The sequence below is a fragment of the Jaculus jaculus genome, chromosome 17 (assembly GCF_020740685.1).
Source record: "Jaculus jaculus isolate mJacJac1 chromosome 17, mJacJac1.mat.Y.cur, whole genome shotgun sequence".
Classification (NCBI taxonomy): Eukaryota; Metazoa; Chordata; class Mammalia; order Rodentia; family Dipodidae; genus Jaculus; species Jaculus jaculus.
This window is the reverse complement of record NC_059118.1, coordinates 27071361-27091955: the sequence shown is the minus strand read 5'-3', so window position 1 is coordinate 27091955 and position 20595 is coordinate 27071361. Positions and strand designations below refer to the sequence as shown.

Genomic DNA, 20595 nt, shown 5'->3' with positions numbered 1-20595 from the left:
TTGTTTTTGTTTTTGTTTTTGTTTTGTTTTTCAAGGTAGGGTCTCACTCTGCTCCAGGCTGACCTAGAATTCACTATGTAGTCTCAAGGTGGCTTTTAACTCAAAGCGATCCTCCTACCTCTGCCTCCCAAGTGCTCAAAGGCGTGCCCCACCACGCCTGGCTTCATTAAAATTTTTTTAATTTACTTATTTGCACATCTGTGTACATGTGTATCAAGGTCTCTTGCCACCACAAACTAATGCCCACCCAGATAGATATGGTGGCTAGGGAATCAAACCTGAGCAAGCAGGTTTTATAATCACCTTCAACCACTAAACCATCTCCCTAGCTCCTATTTTGCTTATTCCTTGTTTATATAAATATTTGAGAAAGGCAGATAGAGAATGGGTGCACCGGGACCTCTAGCCACTGAAAAAGAACTCCAGATGCATGTACCACCTTATGCATCTGGCTGATGTGGGTACTAGGGAATTGAACCTGGGTCCTTAGGTTTCGCAAGCAAGTACCTTAACTGCTAAGCCATCACTCCAGCCCCTATTTTGCTTCTTTTTTAAAAAAATGTTATTTATTTATTAGTGAGAAAGATAGAGGAAGAATAGGTGCACCAGGGCCTCTAGTCACTGCAAACGAACTCCAGACACATGTGCCACCATGAGTATCTGGCTTATGTGGGACCTGGGTCCTTAGGCTTTGCAGACATGCACCTTAACAGGTAAGCCATCTCTCTAGCCCTTATTTTGCTTATTCTTAATTGAGCTAACAATAGTTTGTTCAGAATAATCACAACATTCGATTATATATGCACATATACATATATGCTTACATAAAGTGAAATGGATCGCAGCAATGACAGAGATGAGAAGGTATTAGAATAATTTGTTAGGTTCTCCACGCTAAAATGGTTCAGCAGGTTAAAGTGCTTGCTTGCAAAGCCTGCTGGCTCGGGTTTGGAAACAGGGTATTAGGGGTTCAATAAAGTCCTTGAACCCCAAACCCTAGGTTTATATTTGCATTTAATCTAAGAACTAGGCAAACAAACAGGATAATTATTACATTTGTGTGTGTGTGTGTGTGTGTGTGTGTGTGTGTGTGTGTGTGTGTATTTGTTTTTTGAGGTAGGATCTCACTCTGGGCCCACGCTGACCTGGAATTCTGGAATTTACTATGTAGTCTTAGGGTGGCCTCCAACTCATGGCAATCTTTCTACCTCTGCCTCCCAAGTGCGGGGATTAAAGGCGTGCGCCCCCACGCCCAGCTAGAGTATACTTTTTTGGGGGGGTTTCCAAGGTAGGGTCTCACTGTAGCTCAGGCTGACTGGAATTCACTTTGTATTCTCAGGGTGGCCTCGAGCTTATGTCGATCCTCCTACCTCTGCCTTCCACGTGCTGGCATTAAAGGCGTGCGCCACCACGCCTGGCTTTAGAGTGTACTTTTTTAATCCATCCTGGGAATAGGCAAGACTAGAGTGATGTGCCAGCTTGGGCTAGATGAGCAGAGTCCCCTGATCGCCCCCAAGGGAAAACTGAGTACTTCAACTTGAACGTCACTGCCATGCTGATCCAACACTAGCATCAGCTTCTCCAGTCACCCTCAGTGAACTCTAGAGTTGCTCTAGCTTGGGAGCATAAGCCCCCAGATATTTTCCAGTTACTTTATCTTTTGTTTTATAAAAAATATTTTTTATGTGTGAGAGGGAGAGCACGTGCATGCACAACAGGGCCTATTTGCCTATGATCAAACTCCAGACACATGTGCCACTTGTGCAGCTGGCTTTACGTGGGTACTGGGGAATTGAATTCAGACCAGGAGGCTTTGCCAACAAGCACCTAACTGCTGAGCAATCTCCCTAGTCCCATAGTCACCGTATCTTGGTGGTATAAATAAGTGTTTCAAGCTGCACAGGCTAAGAATGTTGGGAAACAAGGTAAAAGGAAAGACAGCAGTGGCAGTGAGGAAGCTGGTCAGGCAAGTAGAAGCTGGAATCTGGCAGGACAGCAGGTGGCCACAGGAGGAATGACACTTGTAGAGGCTAACAACAAACAACTGGGTGGCGCAGCACTCTCTACTGGGGAGGCAGAGGTAGGAGGATCACCATGAGTTCAAGGCCACCCTGAGACGACATTCCAGGTCAGCTTGGACTAGAGTGGAACTCTACCTCACAGGAAAAAAAAAAAAAAAGAAAGAAAGAAAAAGAAAAAAAAAAACCTGGGAGGAGAGGAGGGGATGAGAGAGAAACAGGACCTGTGACAGTATTTCCAAGAATAAAGTAAGAGATGAGAATTAGCCTCCAGGTATGTCAAAGGACTAAGCAGGACTGGGGGGGGGGGGGCGGGAGTGTGGTTGAAAGCAGCAAACCACAGGCCATGGGGTACTTTTTAGTGAAAAGGAGAGACAGAGAAGAAAGTATAGACGTTAAACAAGAAGAAAGGAAACCCAGGGCTGGAGGGATGGCTCAGCAGTTAAGGTGCTTGCCTGCAAAGCCAAAGGACCCAAGTTTGATTCCCCAGCACCCCAGCAAAGGCAGATGAACAAGGTGGCACATGTGTCTGCAGTTCATCTGCAGTGGCTAGAGGCCCTGGTACACTCATTCTCTCTCTTTCCAATAAATTAAATAAAATTTAAAAGTTAGTCCAAACTGAGGCAGCTGCCGTGCACAGGGAAGCACATCACCGCTCTGGGAGACAGCAAAACGGGAGTTTAAGAGGACAGACGGCTCAGGAATTGTCAGCCTTGGAGTGGACAGCCAACGCGACTAATTTTGAGTTCCACCTTGGGGTCCACAGACAGTGACAGCAGCTAATGCAGGAAGCCTAGGAGAGGTGGAGGCTGCAAGAGGCGGGGAGGAAAGCTAATGCAGGAGCAGAGCGGACGGAGGCGCGTCTGTATCAAGAAGTCAACAGCAGGGGAAGGGGACAACCGCTGCCACAGAAAGCAGAATCCTGACACAGCCTTCTGAAAAGACAAAATGGGTCAAAGGCCACACTGAGCTGACCCCAGGCACCACATCAAGAACAAATTCAAAGTAATTCCGACACCGGCTGATGAAATAAGAACAGAAGCAAGCTGACAGCACAAAGCTGAGAGAGGGCTGTTAGGCTGTGGGCACCTACTGGACCATCACCACGGGAAATCATGCTCAGGTTTTCCCACCACTAGCAACTCGTCAAATACATGAGATTGACTATATGTCTCCACAGAGGAATAGTGCTAAAACTTGGGGTCATCCTAGATGGGGAATCCCACTTCAGTGGGTCACTTGTCTGGATGCCAAAAAACTCAACTACAGAGGCTATCAGTCAGGCTTCATAAGCAAGTGCGTTTAACAGCTGAGCCACTTCCAGCCCAAATTTGGAATTTAAACAGTACTTCAATTAGCACCCTAAAATTATATATATATGAGAAAACATAAAGCTTTAATGAGAAAAATGAAAGAAACTAAATATATGGAGATACTTCATGTTCAAAGAAAGGAGAACTTGAGCTGGAAAGATAGGTCAGTGGATAAAGGCACTTGCTTGCAAAATCTGAAAGTCTGATGGCCTGGGTTCAACTTGCCAGCACACACATAAAGGCAAATGCACGAAGTGGTGCAAGCATCTGGAGTTCACTTGCAGTGGCAGGAGGCTCTAGCACACCCATACTTACTCTCTTCCTACCTCCCTCTTTCTATCCCTCTCTCAAATAAAAATAAATAAATAAGAGAATTTAAAAAAAAAAGATAGGAGAACTTAACACTGTCAAGATTTCACTTCTTCCAAATTTATAGATCCAGCAGAATCACAATCCCACAAGCTATTTTATAGTTAAAAATAATTCTGGAGTTAGGAAGATGGCTCAGGAGTTAAAGATGTTTGTTTGCAAAGCCTGCTGGCCTGGGTCTGATTCCTCAGTAAAGTCAGATGCACAAAGTGGCACACGCATGAGGATTTTGCTTACAGTGACAAGAGGCCCCAGAAAACCCCTACTTAACCCCTCTGTAAATAAATAAACAAACAAACAACCAAACTATTTTAAGGAATAATTCTTATATTAATGTAGAGAAGCAAAAGCCAAGAGATGCAACATAACAATGAAAGAGAAGTAAAATTATAGGGACATAACTCTACAGTAACTGAGACTGAGCTATTGGCTACAGAACAAGCAGACCCCTGGGACAGAAATACAAATCCAGAAACAGACTCACAGGGCTGGGGACGGAGCTTAGCAGCATGGGACCTGCCTGCCGTATGTAAGGCCAGAGTTCGATCTCCAGCACTGAATTTAAAACAAAAACTCAATATCCCAACCAAGAGAGCCTAAGTAATTGTTTCATGTTAAAGACCAATGAATATGACATCTAACTGCAATATGCAAGCCCAAAATGGATCCTGCACTGAAGAAAACTCTTATCAAGGATGCCATCAGGAAAGCAAAACTAAAGGTTTAAATAAAGGCATTATATTTAAGTAAACCATCTGGTAGAGCACCACACACAAGACTTAACAAATTTTAAGAATGAAATCAATCACAATGGAATGAAACTAAAAGAAAACTAGAGAAGTCACAGCACGTGAAAATTAAATATCAAATTTTAAGGAGTAAATAAGTCTAAGGAAAAAAATCAAGAGGAAAACTAGAAAATATCTTGGTACAAATCAAAATAATAACACACCAATTTATTGAATATAGTGAAAGCAATGCCAAGAGAAACTTAAAAACTGTAATCACATTTTTTAATTAATTAATTTATTTATTTGAGAGCGACAGACACAGAGAGAAAGACAGAGGGAGAGAGAATGGGCGCGCCAGGGCTTCCAGCCCCTGCAAACGAACTGCAGACACGTGCGCCCCCTTGTGCATCTGGCTAACGTGGGACCTGGGGAACCGAGCCTCGAACCAAGGTCCTTAGGCTTCACAGGCAAGCACTTAACCGCTAAGCCATCTCTCCAGCCCTGTAATCACATTTTTAAAATGTCTCAAAACAAGCTAATTTTATACATGGGGGAGGGGAACAGGGACTGGGAAAATGATGGCTCAGCAGTTAAAGGAACTTTCTCACAAAGCCTGCTGGCCTGAGTTTCATTCCCCAGCTACCCACATAAAACTAGACCAAAAAGTGGCACACGAGTCTGATATTACATATGCAGAGGCAAGAGACCCTGATGCACACAAACATACATATACGTACATGCCTTTTCTGTTTTGGTTTGGTTTTTACCCCCACCATGCCCAGCAATAAGTCACTTTTTTAGAAAAAATAAAAAAACTAAGCGGGCATGATGGCACACGCCTTTAATCCCAGCACTTGGGAGGCAGAGGTAGGAAGAGGACTGGTGTGAGTTCAAGGCTAGCCTGGGACTACAGAATGAGTCCCAGGTCAGCCTGGGGTAGAGTGAGATCCTACCTCAAAACAAACAAACAAAAATAAATAAATAAACTAACAGCCAAAAACCAACCTTTTTTTGGTTATATTTTTGTTGTTGTTGTCTTTTGTTTTTTGTTTTGGAGGTAGAGTTTCACTCAAGTCCAGGCTGACCTGGAATTCACTATGTAGACTCATGGTGGCCTTGAACTCAAGGTGATCCTCCTACCTCCACCTCCCAAATGCTGGGATTAAAGGCTTGCGCCACCACACCCACCACCCACCGGGCTCTATACTTTGTTTTTTAAAGGAGATCTTGCTATACAACCCAGAGTAGCCTTGAACCTGGAGCAACCCTCTTGCAAAATTTGTTAACAAAACTTTACCTAAATATTCAATTGTCAATATTACCTAAAGCCACACACAGATTCAATGCAAGCCCTCCTTATAACCACAATGAGCTTAGGTAGGAAAAAAAAACAAAAAAAACAAAAAAACCCTTCCTGCATTGATTGGGAATCTCACAACCTCCACAATCTGGAACAAGAACAAAGAAAGGTGCAGGGCGGGAGGGAGCAAGGACGGAAGCCCTGACAGGAAAGTAGTGAAAGGGGATTATGAGCAAAATGCTTTATGTTCATGCATGAAAATGTTAATTAAAGTTTGTGTGTGTGTGTGTGTGTTTTTTTTAAGGAACAAAGTCAGAGGTTTCACACTTCATGGTTTCAAAGATCTTGATACCAACTGAGAGAGAACAGACAGTCCAGCAGTAAATGCTCATGGACGCAGTCTAACGACTTCTGACAAAGGTGATTATGTTACTCATCAACTGCCAGGGGCCTTTTGTGCTGCCCAGATAGAAATCATGGCGAGAGAAAGAGCAGCTCTTCTAGCGCTGGTCTTGGACAACGTCTATGTCCCTCAGCACTTGCTGGCCACAGATTGCACAGAAGGCTTGCAGAAGCAGCAGCAGGTATGACCTCTAGTGTCACAGCTCCTGTACAGGCCTCAAGTAATGGGACCTTAGCTCTGCAAGCAGTACAGCTCCTGTGTGGGCCTGGAGAGTATGGATTCATTAGCACTTGGCAGCAGCTGGTACTGCAGCTTCTGGGCAGACATAGGTATCAGGATTTTGTCAGCCCCTCACAACAGCCAGTGTCAGCTCCCAGGCCTGGGGTATATCTGAGACCCTTGGTCCTAAAAGTGACTGACAGCTGAACAGTTGGAGAGAGCAGCCAGGGCTGAACAAGGGCGTGTGGAAAGCTGGGAAGAGCCAGGGAGAGAAGCTGTAGGCCCTGATTACTGGCAAGCATTCCAGAGCTTTTAGGACCAAGGTAGTGGTGTAATTGTACTTCGGTTTGCCAACTGAGCCCTATTTGGGGTGAAGGCATGTGTCCGCACCTCCCCAGGGGAAAAGTTTCCTGGGACAATCTCTGTGAGTGTTAGCCCTGCAAGTAGCAGTGAGTATGAATGACAATCCCAGAAATTTGAAAAGCAAAAACGCAAACCATGACTAGAGATTAAAGTCTCATTGATAAACACTTCTTTTTAGGGGGCATGGTAAAGAGATTTCATTTGTTCTTTCCACTAATATTCAGTGAGGTTTGTTTTGTTTCTTCTGGTTTTTCGAGGTAGGGTCTCACTGTAAACCAGGCTGACCTGGAATTCACTATGTCCTCTCAGGGTGGCCTTAAACTCATGGCGATCCTCCTACCTCTGCCTTCTGAGTGCTGGGATTAAAGTCATGTGCCACCACACCAGGCTCTTAGTGAGTGTTTTCAATATTGAGGTCACTAGCCTATCAACACTGGAGAGTCAAAATTAAATTATAAGATAAAAGGTAGAGCTACTAACACATAAAACAAACAAGGATGAGTAAAAGGCAACAGACACAAGAGAACATTCTACAGGATCCCAGTCACAGGAAATTCAGGAGCACAATGTGCACAGCCCATGGGGATGGGGATCAGAAGAGTAGAAATGGAGGGGAGATGTAAGGGACCAGCAAAGGTCACGAGACTCCCAGGAACTGGAAATGGTGGGTCTCGTTGACACGTGGCTATTCCATGGGTGCACCTAGGTAAGACTGACCTGACCTGTGTATCTGAGATCAGGGTGCTTTAAACATCTGTGTTGTCCTTCAAGAAAAACAAAAATGTTTTTTTTAAAAAAAAAAAATGCATTTAGGGCTGGAGAGAGAGTTTAGCAGTTAAGGCATTTGCCTGTAAAACCAAAGGACCCAACTTCTATTCCCCTGACCCACATAAATTATGCCAGACACACAAGGTGGTACATGCATCTAGAGTTCATTTGCAGTGACTGAATGCATTGGTGTGCCCGGTCTCTCACCCTGTCTGTCTGTCTGTCTGTCTCTCTCTCTCTCTAAGTGGATAAATAAAAACATTTTTTAAGCTGGGAGTGGTAGCACACACCTTTAATCCCAGCACTTGGGAGGCAGAGGTAGGAGGATGGGCCTGAGTTCAAGGCCACCCTGAGACTACATAGTGAATTCCAGGTCAGCCTGGGCTAGAGACCTGACTGTAAAAAACAAAACAAAACAAAACAAATGGTTTAAATTAAGCCCATTTTATTTGGTTATGATTATTTAGTAGTATAGTATTCAAAAACAATAGTAAATAGCTACAAAGACTTCAGTGTCCATTTCTCAGGAATAGAAGAGTCTTTGGAATAGACCTGTTTACCATAGATGTATTTGTCTATTCAAGACAGCAGCAATAGTTCCTTTGATATTGTGGAGTATCCTAAGGGCCTTCATTGCTCCTTACTACTATAAGCTTTTTTTTTTTTTTCACATTTTTTATTTATTTATTTGAGAGCGAGTGTGAGAGAGGCAGAAATAGGCAGGTAGAGAGAATGGGTGTGCCAGGGCCTCCAGCCACTGCAAACAAACTCCAGATGCATGCGCCCCCTTGTACATCTGGCTTATGTGGGTCCTGGAGTGTCAAACCTGGGTCCTTTGGCATTGCAGGCAAGTGCCTTAACCACTAAACCATCTTTCCAGCCCTTGTTTTTTGTTTTGTTTTGTTTTGTTTTTGAGGTAAGGTCTTGCTCTAAACCAGTCTGACCTGGAATTCACTATGTAATCTTGGGGTTGCCTTGAACTCATGTCGATCCTCCTACCTCTGCCTCCTAAGTGCTGGGATTAAAGACATGCAATATCACATCTAGCTCTAAGCTTTTGAAAGTTATCAATTTCCTGGGTTAGAGAAATGGCTCAGCAGTTAAGAAACTTGCCTGCAAAGCCTAATGACCTAGGTTTGAGTCCCCAGTACCCACGTAAAGCTAGATGCACAAAGCGGCACATGCATCTAGAGTTTGTTTGCCATGGCCAGTCCCTGGCACACCTATTCTCTCTCTCCCCCCTTGCAAATACATACAGAAAATATATATATGAAAGCTATCAATTTCCTTTGCATTCTCTTACATGAGGTTCTCAGGACCCTCCTTTTCCTCTCCCTTTGCAGAGGATGCAGGTACAACTCTGGCCTCTGGGTCCTTAGCAGGAGGCCAGCAAGCACACAGCACAGAGTATGGGTACAGCACCACTGTACAGGAGAGGTTAACCAGTATGCCAAGGGAGCAAGTCCCAGATGTGCCCATCCGGTCCACACAGGAGACACCAGTCAACACCCAAGAGAACCCCTGACATCACAGGTCACAGAGCAAGCCTTTGCACTACTGGGACAACACAACACCGGTCCAAAAGCAGCTGATGGAAGGAAAGGATTTATTCAGGTTCACAGTGTCCAGGTAGAAGATGGTAAAGCAGAAGCTGGACACTACTTCATTGCCACAATAGGTGGAAAACAGTGGCAGGAGAGTGAGCCCTAAGAAACCTTTTGAATAGGAGTCAGTAAACAGTCATGCCTGGGCAGAGGACAGGATCCTTGGACTACTTGAAAATCATTTGCAATTCAGACCAAGTAAAATTGCATTTCAAAGCAGCACACAAGAACCTTCCGCCAGTGAGCCCCACACCAGAGATGCCAAAATCTCCTCCCCATAAAACCGTATCTCTGCTCCACTGAATAACAATGAGAACATAAGATAACAATCCAGACGTGGGTCAGGAATTACTTTTATTGGAGATCTCAAAGGGCACCCTAAACAGGCCCTGCTTTCTTACCTTCACCATGAATGTGAAGTCTGTCAGGGCCGGGGAGTAGACAGCCCCGCCAGCACACGGGCCCATGATCATAGAAATCTGAGGGATGACTCCGGATGCCATGACATTCCTCTGCAAGAGAGAAAGGCAAAGATATCTGGTTACAGAGGCAGCCAAGCATTATTGCGGGCACGAGAAAGACAACCATACAATCACAGTTGGCTTTGCTTCCAAAGAAACTCCATCCAGGAGACAGAAGATCTAATCAGGAAAGTCCTTCCACAATTATGAGTGCAATTTCTTCCCATTAACTGATGAGATGATTGGCATGTGACTTTCTGGAGTAAATATCTTCTCTCCTCTCCTCTCTCTGCCTTAGCAAGAGTTCCCCAAAACCTCTGCCAGAACATGAATACTGAATCCTGGCACTCTCACCCCAACTTTGAAGACACTCAAGAATAGCACCCTCAGGGACTGGAGGGATAGCTTAGCGGTTAAGGCATCTGCCTGCAAAGCCAAAGGCCCCAGGTTCAATTCCCTAGGAACTACATTAGCCAGATGCACAATGTGCTGCATGCATCTGGAGTTTGTTTGCAGTGGCTGGAGGCCCTGGCACACCCATTCTTCTCTCTCTCCTTCTTTCTCTATCAAATAAATGAAAATAAAAAATAGTTTAAAAAGAAAAGAACAGCACCCCTGGGCCAGGTGTGGTGGCGCACACCTTTGATCCCAGCACACAGAAGGCAGAGGCTGGGGGTTGCGGTGAGTTCAAGGCTACCCTGAGAGTAGGTAGTGAATTCCAGGTCAGCCTGGACTAGAGCAAAACCAAACCCAGAAAAAAAAAAAAAAAAAAAAAAGCACCCTTGTGCTGATAAGATGGCTTAGTGGTTAAGGCACTTGCCTGCAAAGCCTAGGGACCTATGTTCGACTCTCCAGATCCCACGTAAGCCAGGCGCCCAAAGGGTGAGGCAAGCACAAAGTCACACATGCCCAGTAGATGGTACAAGCATCTGGAGTTTGATTGCAATGGGGCCCTAGCAAGCCAATTCTCTCTCCCTCCCTTCCTCTCTTCCCCCCCATACTCCCCCCCAAAATATAAATAAATAAATAAATAAATAAATAAATAAATAAATAAATAAATAAAAAGAACAGCACCCTCGTCTGCATAGGGCCAAGGGGAGAAGGGTGCCAACTGCAGTTACAAAGCTGCTTGTCCTGCCTGGAGCCCTGGCCTTTGTGTTGAATCCCTTCACCCCTCCACAGAGAGCCCAGAGGTCACACAACAAGGACACAAGGTAGAAGTCACTTGGCCTTGAATATTCAATGTCTGCTCACTCTTAGACAAAGCATGTCTGGGAGATGGGGTCGGGGAGACAAAAAGGTTCTGTAAGGACAAGTGTTATTAACGTTTTTTAATTTTAATTTTATTTGAGAGAGAAAGAGAAAGAAGCAGATAGAGAGAATGGGCATGCCAGAGCCTCCAGCCACTGCAAACAAACTCCAGACACATGTGCCACCTTGTCCATCTGGTTCATGTGGGTCCTGAGGAATCAAACCTGGGTTCTTTAGCTTTGCAGGCAAGGGCCGTAACCACTAAGCCACCTATCCAGCCCAGGACAAGTGTTATAGAGAGCTAAACCTGAAGCCACTCCCTAGGGAAAACAGAATTTGAGGGCACAAGGACCCATGCAAAGTAATAGGGCCCAATTACCCTTTGTTCCATCTTGCTTTCTTTCTTAACCCCATCAGTTTAGAAAAGGTAGGTGCAAGCTGGGCATGGCGGAACACAACTTTAATCCCAGCATTCAGGAGGCAGAGGTAGGAAAATTACCATGAGTTCAAGGCCACCCTGAGACTACATAGTGAATTCCAGACCAGCCTGAGCAAGAGTGAGACTCTACCTCAAAAAATGAAAAACAAATTAAATAAATAAACTGTAAGCCAAAATAAACCCTGTCCTCCCATAAGCTGCTGCTGGTCAGGTGTTGTGTCCCAGCAACGAGAAGGTAACCACATTACAGTATACTTTTCAGCCAGCTTTGGCTCTGGGTTTCATCTCTATCAACTGTGGGAAACGTGGTTTGTGCTCATTGTAGTGCAAAAAGTCATCAATACTGCACAAAAACAAGGCAAGGCACCAGGCTTGGTGGCACATGCCTTTAGTCCCAGCACTGGAGAGGTAGGAGGATCACTGTGAGTTCGAGGCCACCCTGAGACTACATAGTGAATTTTAGGTCCGCCTAGGCTACAGAGTGAGACCCTACCTCAGGAAAAAAAAAAACAAGGGCTGGAGAGATGGCTTAGTGGTTAAGTACTTGCCTCTGAAGCCTAAAGACCCCGGTTTGAGGCTCGATTCCCCAGGACCCACGTTAGCCAGATGCACAGAGGGGCACACGCGTCTGGAGTTTGTGTGCAGTGGCTGGAGGCCCTGGCGTGCCATTCTCTCCCTCCCTCCCCTTCTCTCTCTCTTTCTCTGCCTCATTCTTTCTATCTGTCTCTCTCAAATAAATAAATAAAAATAAACAAAAATAAATTTAAAAAGAAAACAAGGCAAGGCAAGGCAGAGTGAAGAGTCTGGAAAACACCACCTATTTGGGTGAAACTGTCAAAAGCAAGTATTCAAGGCTCTTGAAAGGAACTCCCTGTGAACAAAGCACTAGTAACAAGCCAGGCACAGAGATACATGCTTGGAATCCCAGCACTTGGGAGGCTGAGGCAGGAAATGCTACTAGCTCATGTCCAGCCTGGCTACATAGTGGGCTTGAAGCTAGCCTGGATTATATTACAAAACCCTGTATCAAAAAAAAAAAAAAGGGCTAGAGAGATGGCTTAGCGGTTAAGCGATGGCCTGTGAAGCCGAAGGATCCCAGTTCAAGGCTCAATTCTCCAGGACCCACGTTAGCCAGATGCACAAGGGGGCGCACGCGTCTGGAGTTCGTTTGCAGTGGCTGGCAGCCCTGGCGTGCCCATTCTCTCTCTCTCTCTTTATCTATCTGCCTCTTTCTCTCTGTGTCACTCTCAAATAAATAAATAAAAATGAACAACACCAACAAAAAAAATTTTTTAAAAAAAGCTAAAATTGAGATAAAACAGTGAGTGAATCTGTGGAATGCTTTACCATGGCTAACACCAACACCCAGGGCAGCTCAGGATGTGCCTCAAGGAAAAAGGAAGTAACACAAGAGAGTAATTCAAATCCACAAAATGAGGTTGAGAGCACTGAAAATGACAAATATGTAATTATGTACTGCATAAAATCATTCCTTTCCCTAATACTTTAAAATATAACAGTACATAAAGTAATAATTATAACACTGTATTTTGGGCTTATAACATAATAGCACAAAAAGGGAAAAAAATGAAGCTATATTAGAGCAAACTTCCTATGTCTTACCAGAATTAAGTGAGTATTAATTTGAAATATGACAAGCGCCACATGTTCTCTCTCATATGTGGATCCTAGCTACAGATGATTGGGCTTCTGCGTGAGAATGAAAATATTTAGTAGCAGAGGCCAGTAAGTTGAAAAGGAGACATAAAGGGTGGAGAAAGGAAGGGAGAAGGATACTTAATAGGTTGATATTGTATATATGTAAGTACAATGATAGTGATGGGGAGGTAATATGGTGGAGAATGGAATTTCAAAGGGGAAAGTGTGGGGGGGAGGGAGGGAGGGAATTACCATGGGATTTTTTTTTATAATCATGGAAAATGCAAATAAAAATTTAAAAAAAAAAGAAATATGCCATGAAGAGACACTTACATAATAATACCGGGCTACCCTGTCCTTGTTTCTCGACAGCGCACAGAGCGCAGTGACCCCGTGTCGCTGCGGGAGCACACACGTGCAGCTGGCTCCGACAAGAACACTGTCTGACCTGCCAGCCTGCAGCTCTCTCCACGGCTCAGAACTCACGTTCTATTCATGAACTTGCCATTCTCTGGCTTTGCTTTGAAAATACTTGTTTCGATGAACACCAAACAAGCCTGTCACCTGGCCAACCGCCTGCCGCCCCGCAGGAGCCTCCTAATGCTGGCTCCATGCACATTTCCCTAGCGCCCCGTGTTATCAAGACACTGTCTCCCTCTATCGCCATCACTTTTTTCCTACTTGCCTCCCTGTTAGACTGAGCAGGAGGGAGGAGATGTTTCTGTTTTTGAAGGCAGCATTTTACAGCGTAATCCTGGTGTGGCAGGAGGAGAGGAACAGAGGCATAGACAGACAGCAAGACCCTAACCTGAAAAAAAGTTTAAAATTGGCTCTTTGAAAAGATCAATATGATGGTTAATCTCTGTTGTCAGTTTGATAGAACCACCATGGAAACAAGTCTCTGGCATGTCTGTGAAGGACTTTCTAGATTATGTTAACTGAGGTGAGAAGACCCACCCTACATGTACAATGGCACCACAGGCCGGGGTGGGGTGTCCTAGAAAGTGTAAAGGGGAGTAAACTGGGCTGGAAAGATGGCTCAGTGGATAAAGCACTTGCCAAGCAAGCCTGAGCACCTGCGTTCAGAACCCACATAAAGCAAGATGCCACACCACCAGCACCTGTCATCCCAGCATGTGTGGGGCAAAAAAGAAGGCAGACACAGGGAGACAGGAAGGAAGCATAAGGACCAGGTGGCCTGGAAAACACTGTGGTAAATGAGTTCCTGCTTCAAACAAGAAAAAAGAAAAGAGCAGCCAAGTGTGGTGGCGTACACCTTTAATCCCAGCACTTGGGAGGCAAAGGTAGGAGGATCACTGTGAGTTCAAGGCCACCTTGAGGTTACATAGTGAACTCCAGGTCAGCCTATGCTAGAGTGAGAACCTACCTCAAAAAAAAAAAAAAAAAAAAAAGAAAAGAAAGAAAGAAAGAGGGCTGGAGAGATGGCTTGGCTGTTAAGGTGCTTGCATGAAAAGCCTAACAACCAGGGCTCAACTAGATGCACAAAGTAGCATCTGAAGTTCATCTGCGGTGGCTAGAGGCCCCGGCATGCCCATTCTCTCTCTCTCTCTCTCTCTTTCCCTCTCTGTCTCTCTCTCTGTCTCTCTCTCTCTCATCTGTCTCTGTTTTCAAATAAATAAAATTAAATTTAAAAAAAGGAGGAAAGAAAGAAACAAAGAACAGTTTGCACTAGGAAGATGACTCAGTAATTAAAGGCTGACATGGGTTCAATTCCCAAGCCAGTCACGTAAGTAAGACACAAAAAGTGGGAAGAAGCCGGGCGTGGTGGCGCACGCCTTTAATCCCAGCACTCGGGAGGCAGAGGTAGGAGGATCGCCATGAGTTCGAGGCCACCCTGAGACTACAGAGTTAATTCCAGGTCAGCCTGGACCAGAGTGAGACCCTACCTCGAAAAACCAAAAAAAAAAAAAAAAAAGTGGGAAGAGACCTTGGTGCACCTATACGCACATGCAAATAAATAAATAAATAAATATATATATATATAGAAATTTGAGGTAGGGTTTCACACTAGCCCAGTCTGACCTGAATCTCACTCTAGTCCCAGGCTGGCCTTGAACTCACAGGGATCCTCCTACCTCTGCCTCCCCAGCACCCCATCTCATCCAAGTACTGGGATTAAAAGCATGTGCCACTAAACCTGATTTAATACAGTTTTAAAATATTAAAAAAAAAAAAAAAAGACCCAGGCGTAGTGGCACAAACCTTTAATCTCAGCTCTTGGGGGGCAGAGGTAGGAGGATTGCTGAGTTCAAGGGCAGCCTGAGACTACATTGTGAATTCCAGGTCATCCTGGGCTAGAGTGAGATCTTACCTCAAACCACCACCACCCCAAAAAAAAGGAAAAGAAAAACTGTTTTTCAATTTCTTTGCCCTTATGAATAACCATGAGCTAGTGTTTTACCTATGAATGGCCTGCTGGAATCTCATCCTCCTCCCATCCACTCCCAGGGACGCAGGAAGGAGCCACAGACAGCAGACACCATGGGGCAGAGGACAATGAGGAGAGCAGGGGAGCCTGGGCGGGCATAGAGACGGGTGTTTCTTACTCCTATAGGTTTCTCACCAGGAAGATGTCTGCGTAGCCAGCCAGGGACTCTACCCCCTCCTGGATCCGTGCCCCTCCAGAGTCATTCAGCCCAATCACTGGTGCCCCCACAGTTACGGCCTGGTCCATGATCTGAAAGAGCAGAGAAATTCCGTGAGATCTGCTTCCAAAAACAGTAGAAAAAAGCACAGCGTTTTCTAGAAAATGCTCTCCATGCACTCTCCTAAACAAGAGGAGGCAGCACAGATTTAAATCCCCAAGATGCTGGGACACCTCCGTGGAAGACAGAGGACCAGATATTTAAAAGACTAAGGCCCCAAACACCTAAGAGCCAAAGCATTTTGCATCAGCAGGGAGCAAGACTACCCATGCCGACCATCCATCTCCAGAACCCACAGGCTCAGGTCATCACTGAATTTTCAGCAACCCATTTTTGTACCAGTAACTCCGATGAAACAACTGACGGTGGACAGAATGGCATAGCAGTATTTTTGTGAAAGCACATGTTGACCCAACTGGCAACCCACGGACAGGCCTACTTTTGCTTCTAAAGCAATAGATTTTCCTCATGGGTCAATGGTTCTGACAGCATTCTGTGCAACATTCCTACAGGCCTAGCTAGATTACAAAGCACAGTGACTTCCACAATCTCATTTAGCCATTATAACAGAGACAGTAAAAAGAGGAAAATTAAAGAGGGTTCAAAGGTAACTGGACTCTCAGGAATAATTCATGATAGGACCACACCATGAATCCTGGTGATCGACTGCAAAAGGAAACCCTGTCCAGTTACTAACAGTCAATTCAGTCTTTACTTCCCCAATTTTCCCAATATAGGCTGTTAGTATTCCTTGGAACATCTCAATCTAACAGGGTTTGTTTTGGTGTGTGTAGGGGGGGGTTGTTTGGTGGGTGGGCGGGCTACTAAGGGTTTCGTTTCTCTTGTGTTTTTTTTTTTTTTTTTTTTGGTTTTTTTTTTGTTGTTGTTGTTTTTTTTTTTTGGTTTTTCGAGGTAGGGTCTCACTCTAGCCCAGGCTGGCCTGGAATTCACTATGTAGTCTCACGGTGGCCTCGAATTCACAGCAATCTTCCTACCTCTGCCTCCCAGATTAAAGGCATGCAGCACCACACCCTGCTCTCCTGTGTTTTGTTTTTAGCAGAACTATGAATAGAATCCAATGCCTTGTGCATGCTAGGCAAGCGCTCTACCACAGAGTTGTAACCCAGGACTCTAGCAGTTTTTAAAATGCCACCATGTAATCTTTGCACTGTTTCTTACCTTTCCCTCTCGGGCTCTCCACCTAGGCCTAGAATTCTTTGTCTGGTGTCTTCAGAACCTCAACAGGGCTATGAACAGAATTCATGGGGTCCTGAACTTGGACATTTGTACCTTTATGCTAACTGTATGATCTTTTAGCCTTTTCTTCAGTTATGAATACAAGCAACAAGACAGGGTGCATTAGAAATATCTGTGTCTTTGTCATTAGTAGAGAACAAATATTTTTGTCATATTAAAGTCATTGCAGAGGTCCTGGGATATTTCACTTACGCCTACTTTAAATTAAACCAGCTATTATTAGATCCCCTACTAAATCTCATTTAATGCATTAATAAGTACATATATGTGCTTTTAAATCCCCTGTAATTTTACACTGTATTGTAAGCATGGAAAATGTGAGGGTCACCAGGCTGGTGGGACACACGTGTAATTCCGACTCTTGGTGGGCTGAGGCAGGAGGACCATGAGGACCAGTCCAGGCTACAGAGTATGACATTGTCTAAAAACAATCTGCATCTGTCTTAAATGTGTGCAGACTAATTTTGAACTAAAGGTGGTGGTTCATGCTTGTGATCTGAGCACCTGGAAGGCTAAAGTAGAAGGATCATTATGAGTTGGAGACCAGTCTGGGCTACAAAGTGAGTTCTAGGTCTGACTAGGATAGAAGGAGATCCTTGCCTTAAAAAAAAAAAAAAAGAAGAAGAAGAAAGAAAAAGGAAAAAAGGGCTGGAGGTATGGCTTAGTTGCTAAGGCGTTTGCCTAGAAAGCCATAAAACCCAGGTTCGATTCCCCAGGATCCACATTAGCAGATGCACAAGGGGGTGCACACATCTGCAGTTCGTATGCATTGGCTGGAGGCCCTGGTGTGCCCATTCTCTCTCTCTCTCTTTCCCTGTTACCTAAATAAGTAAACAATTTTCTTAAAAAAAGAAAACAACTGGGCACGGTGGTACATGCCTTTAATCCCAGTACTCAGGAAGCAGAGGTAGGAGGATCGCCGTGAAGCCACCCTGAGAATGCAGAGTGAATTCCAGGTCAGCCTGGGCTAGAGTGAGACCCTACCTCAGAAAATAAAAAAAAAGAAAAGAAAAAAGGAAGTGAGGGTCTACATTTCACCAGGGACAAAGAGACACATGGTATAAAAATATTATTAAAAAATATGCTAAAAATCTCTTCTGGTTAGTACATTTCATACAACTTTGCTCTATCCCATCCCTAACTCAATTTATGATGCCCTAAAAATACTAGCTGATGGAGTACTGTCATAGCAAAAGGAGTAGTCTCATAGCTGAGGGAGTACTATCAACATCAAACACTTACTTTGCAGATCTTCTGGGCATGTGCTCCTGACAGACTGCCTCCAAAAACTGTGAAATCCTAAAAAAGAAAAACAAATTTACTAAATTCAGCAACTGGCCAGAGATGAAGACCCAGTAGGAAGATGAGAAAAGCCAAACATTTACAAAGGTATTTCAGAAGTTAAAAAACAGGAAAAGATCTAATTCACACAGATTACTCCACAGAGAGACCACCTAGGATCAAAAGCAAAAGACACAGTGGTTGTACAACAAAAATGGCTGGCGGCCCTGAGAGAGTAACTTCTGCAGGATGAACCCTATTAGCAGATTCCACTGGGGCAAATAAGCCTTGCATTTCTAGGACGTGTATGTTGGGTCTGAAAAGTGAGAAGGAGACAAAAGGGAATTGGAGCCCTCTGTGCCCTCTATTTCTGGGTTCAGTCACCTTAATACTACAGGGTTTCCGGTGAGCATGTGGTCCTCCTATACCTCATCAAAAAGACTGAGAATTGGGCTGCAGAGATGGCTTAGCAGTTAAGCGCTTGCCTGTGAAGCCTAAGGACGCTGCTTCAAGGCTCGATTCCCCAGGACCCACGTTAGCCAGATGTACAAGGGGGCACAAGTGTTTGGAGTTCCTTTGCAGTGGCTGGAGACCCTGGAGCACCCATTCTCTCTCTCTCTCTGTCACTCTCAAATAAATAAACAAAGCAAAAAAAAAAAAAAAATTAAACCAAGCGCCACATGTTCTCTCTCATATGTGGATCCTAGCTACAGATGACTGGGCTTCTGTGTGAGAATGAAAATACTTAGTAGCAGAGGCCAGTAAGTTGAAAAGGAGACATAAAGGGTGGAGAAAGGAAGGGAGGAGGATACTTAATAGGTTGATATTGTATATATGTAATTACAATGATTGTAATGGGGAGGTAATATGATGGAGAATGGAATTTCAAACGGGAAAGTGTGGGGGTGGGGAGGGAGGGAATTACCATGGGATATATTTTATAATCATGGAAAATGTTAATAAAAATTAAAAATAAATAAATAAATAAATAAAAATTAAAGACTGAGAAGTAAGACAACAGCAGCAGAGAAACTAAATGAACAACTGAGGGGAACTTGGGGTGTCTTTGAGAGCATCAGAGCCTTTCCTAACTCAGGAGCTAGGGGCCTTGTGAGTTCTTGTCTTGAATTTCCAAGAATGAAGTTTATAGACCAGAGGATGGAGTTTAGAAAGGTTCCATTATAGTGAAGGCTTAGAAAGATTTTAGAGCTTAAGACAACAGAGGAGAGGACTCTTGGCCCAAAGAAGAGCCAGAACAGGGTTCCAGGAAATGGGAAGGCCCACCTATAGATGCAGCAGGTTGGGGTCTGCTGCAGCCATGTTCACACTGCTGGCAGAAATCGCCTGACCAAGAGCAGCTTTTGGGGGAAAAAAAAAAAAAAAAAAAAGGTTTATTTAGGCTTACTGACTCGAGGGGAGGCTCCATGATGGCATGAGCAGAAGGTGGACATCACCTCCTGGGCAACATCAGGTGGACAACAGCCATAGGAGAGTGTGCCAAATACTGGCATGGGGAAACTGGCTATAACAACTCATAAGCCCGCCCCCAATAATATACTGCCTCCAGAAGGCACTAATTCCTAAATCTCCATCAGCTGGGGAACCTAGCATTCAGAACACCTAAGGTTATGGGGGACCCCTGAATCAAATCACCACAGGGTCTTTTAAGGGAGCCCACTGGTAGGGGGACTGTCACCAGCTGCTCAGGAAAGGATCCTTTTACATTGCTTTCTTTTCTAAGAAAGAGAGAGGGAAGACCAGAGGCACTTACCTCCTCTTGTGTAGTTTTAGGAAAAGGAGATTAAAAAAATAAAATAAAATAAATAGGGGGCTGGAGAGGTGGCTTAGCAGTTAAGCACTTGCCTGTGAAGCCTAAGGACCCTGGTTTGAGGTTCCATTCCCCAGGAACCACGTTAGTTAGATGCACAAGGGGGCGCACGCATCGTTTGCAATGGCTGAAGGCCCTGGCGTGCCCCTTCTCTCTATCTGCCTCTTTCTCTCTCTCTCTGTCACTTTCAAATAAATAAATAAAAATAAACAAAAAAAAAATAGGTTCTCCCTTAGAAGCCCAAGAATATTCCTCATTTTTAATTTTGGGAGGGGGCCTGTTTACCCCTAAGTTGTCTCAAAAGTGCAAGGATGCCACCTGACTGGGAGGGTAGAAATGGAAGTCCACACCTACAAGGAGAACACTCAAGGAGGAGACCACTCAGGAATCAAGGGAAATAGGGGGTGAAGTGGGGCTAAAATACAGAAAAGTCTGGGATGGAAGTTGGACCTCAGAGGGCCTCTGCTTCACCTTGAGAGAGAGGTTACTTTTCTAAAGAACTGGAATGGAGGCATCTGGACTCACAATCACTGGCCAGAAAGGCAAAGGTGAGGTTGAAAGCAGGTGAGGCTAGAAGTGTGAAACTTTATGAGCCAATCCTGGCTCCTTCCTCCCTCTCCCTATAGGACAAGCCATCGGCCAGTGATCAAAAAAGGACTAGAGAT

General features: G+C 44.6%; 1 protein-coding gene across 1 annotated transcript in view; it reads right to left on the bottom strand.

Moving 5' to 3' along the window:
• The window catches only part of Pccb (propionyl-CoA carboxylase subunit beta), a 55385-nt gene extending 37209 nt beyond the window's left edge, over positions 1-18176 (bottom strand). The window contains exons 1-3 of the mRNA XM_045136620.1: positions 18064-18176; positions 15483-15596; positions 9490-9600 (exon numbers count right to left, since the gene is read on the bottom strand). Coding sequence (XP_044992555.1) covers positions 9490-9600; positions 15483-15593 — 222 coding nt within the window. The 5' untranslated portion in view covers positions 15594-15596; positions 18064-18176. The remainder of the gene's footprint in view (positions 1-9489; positions 9601-15482; positions 15597-18063) is intronic.
• Positions 18177-20595: the final 2419 nt, after the last annotated feature.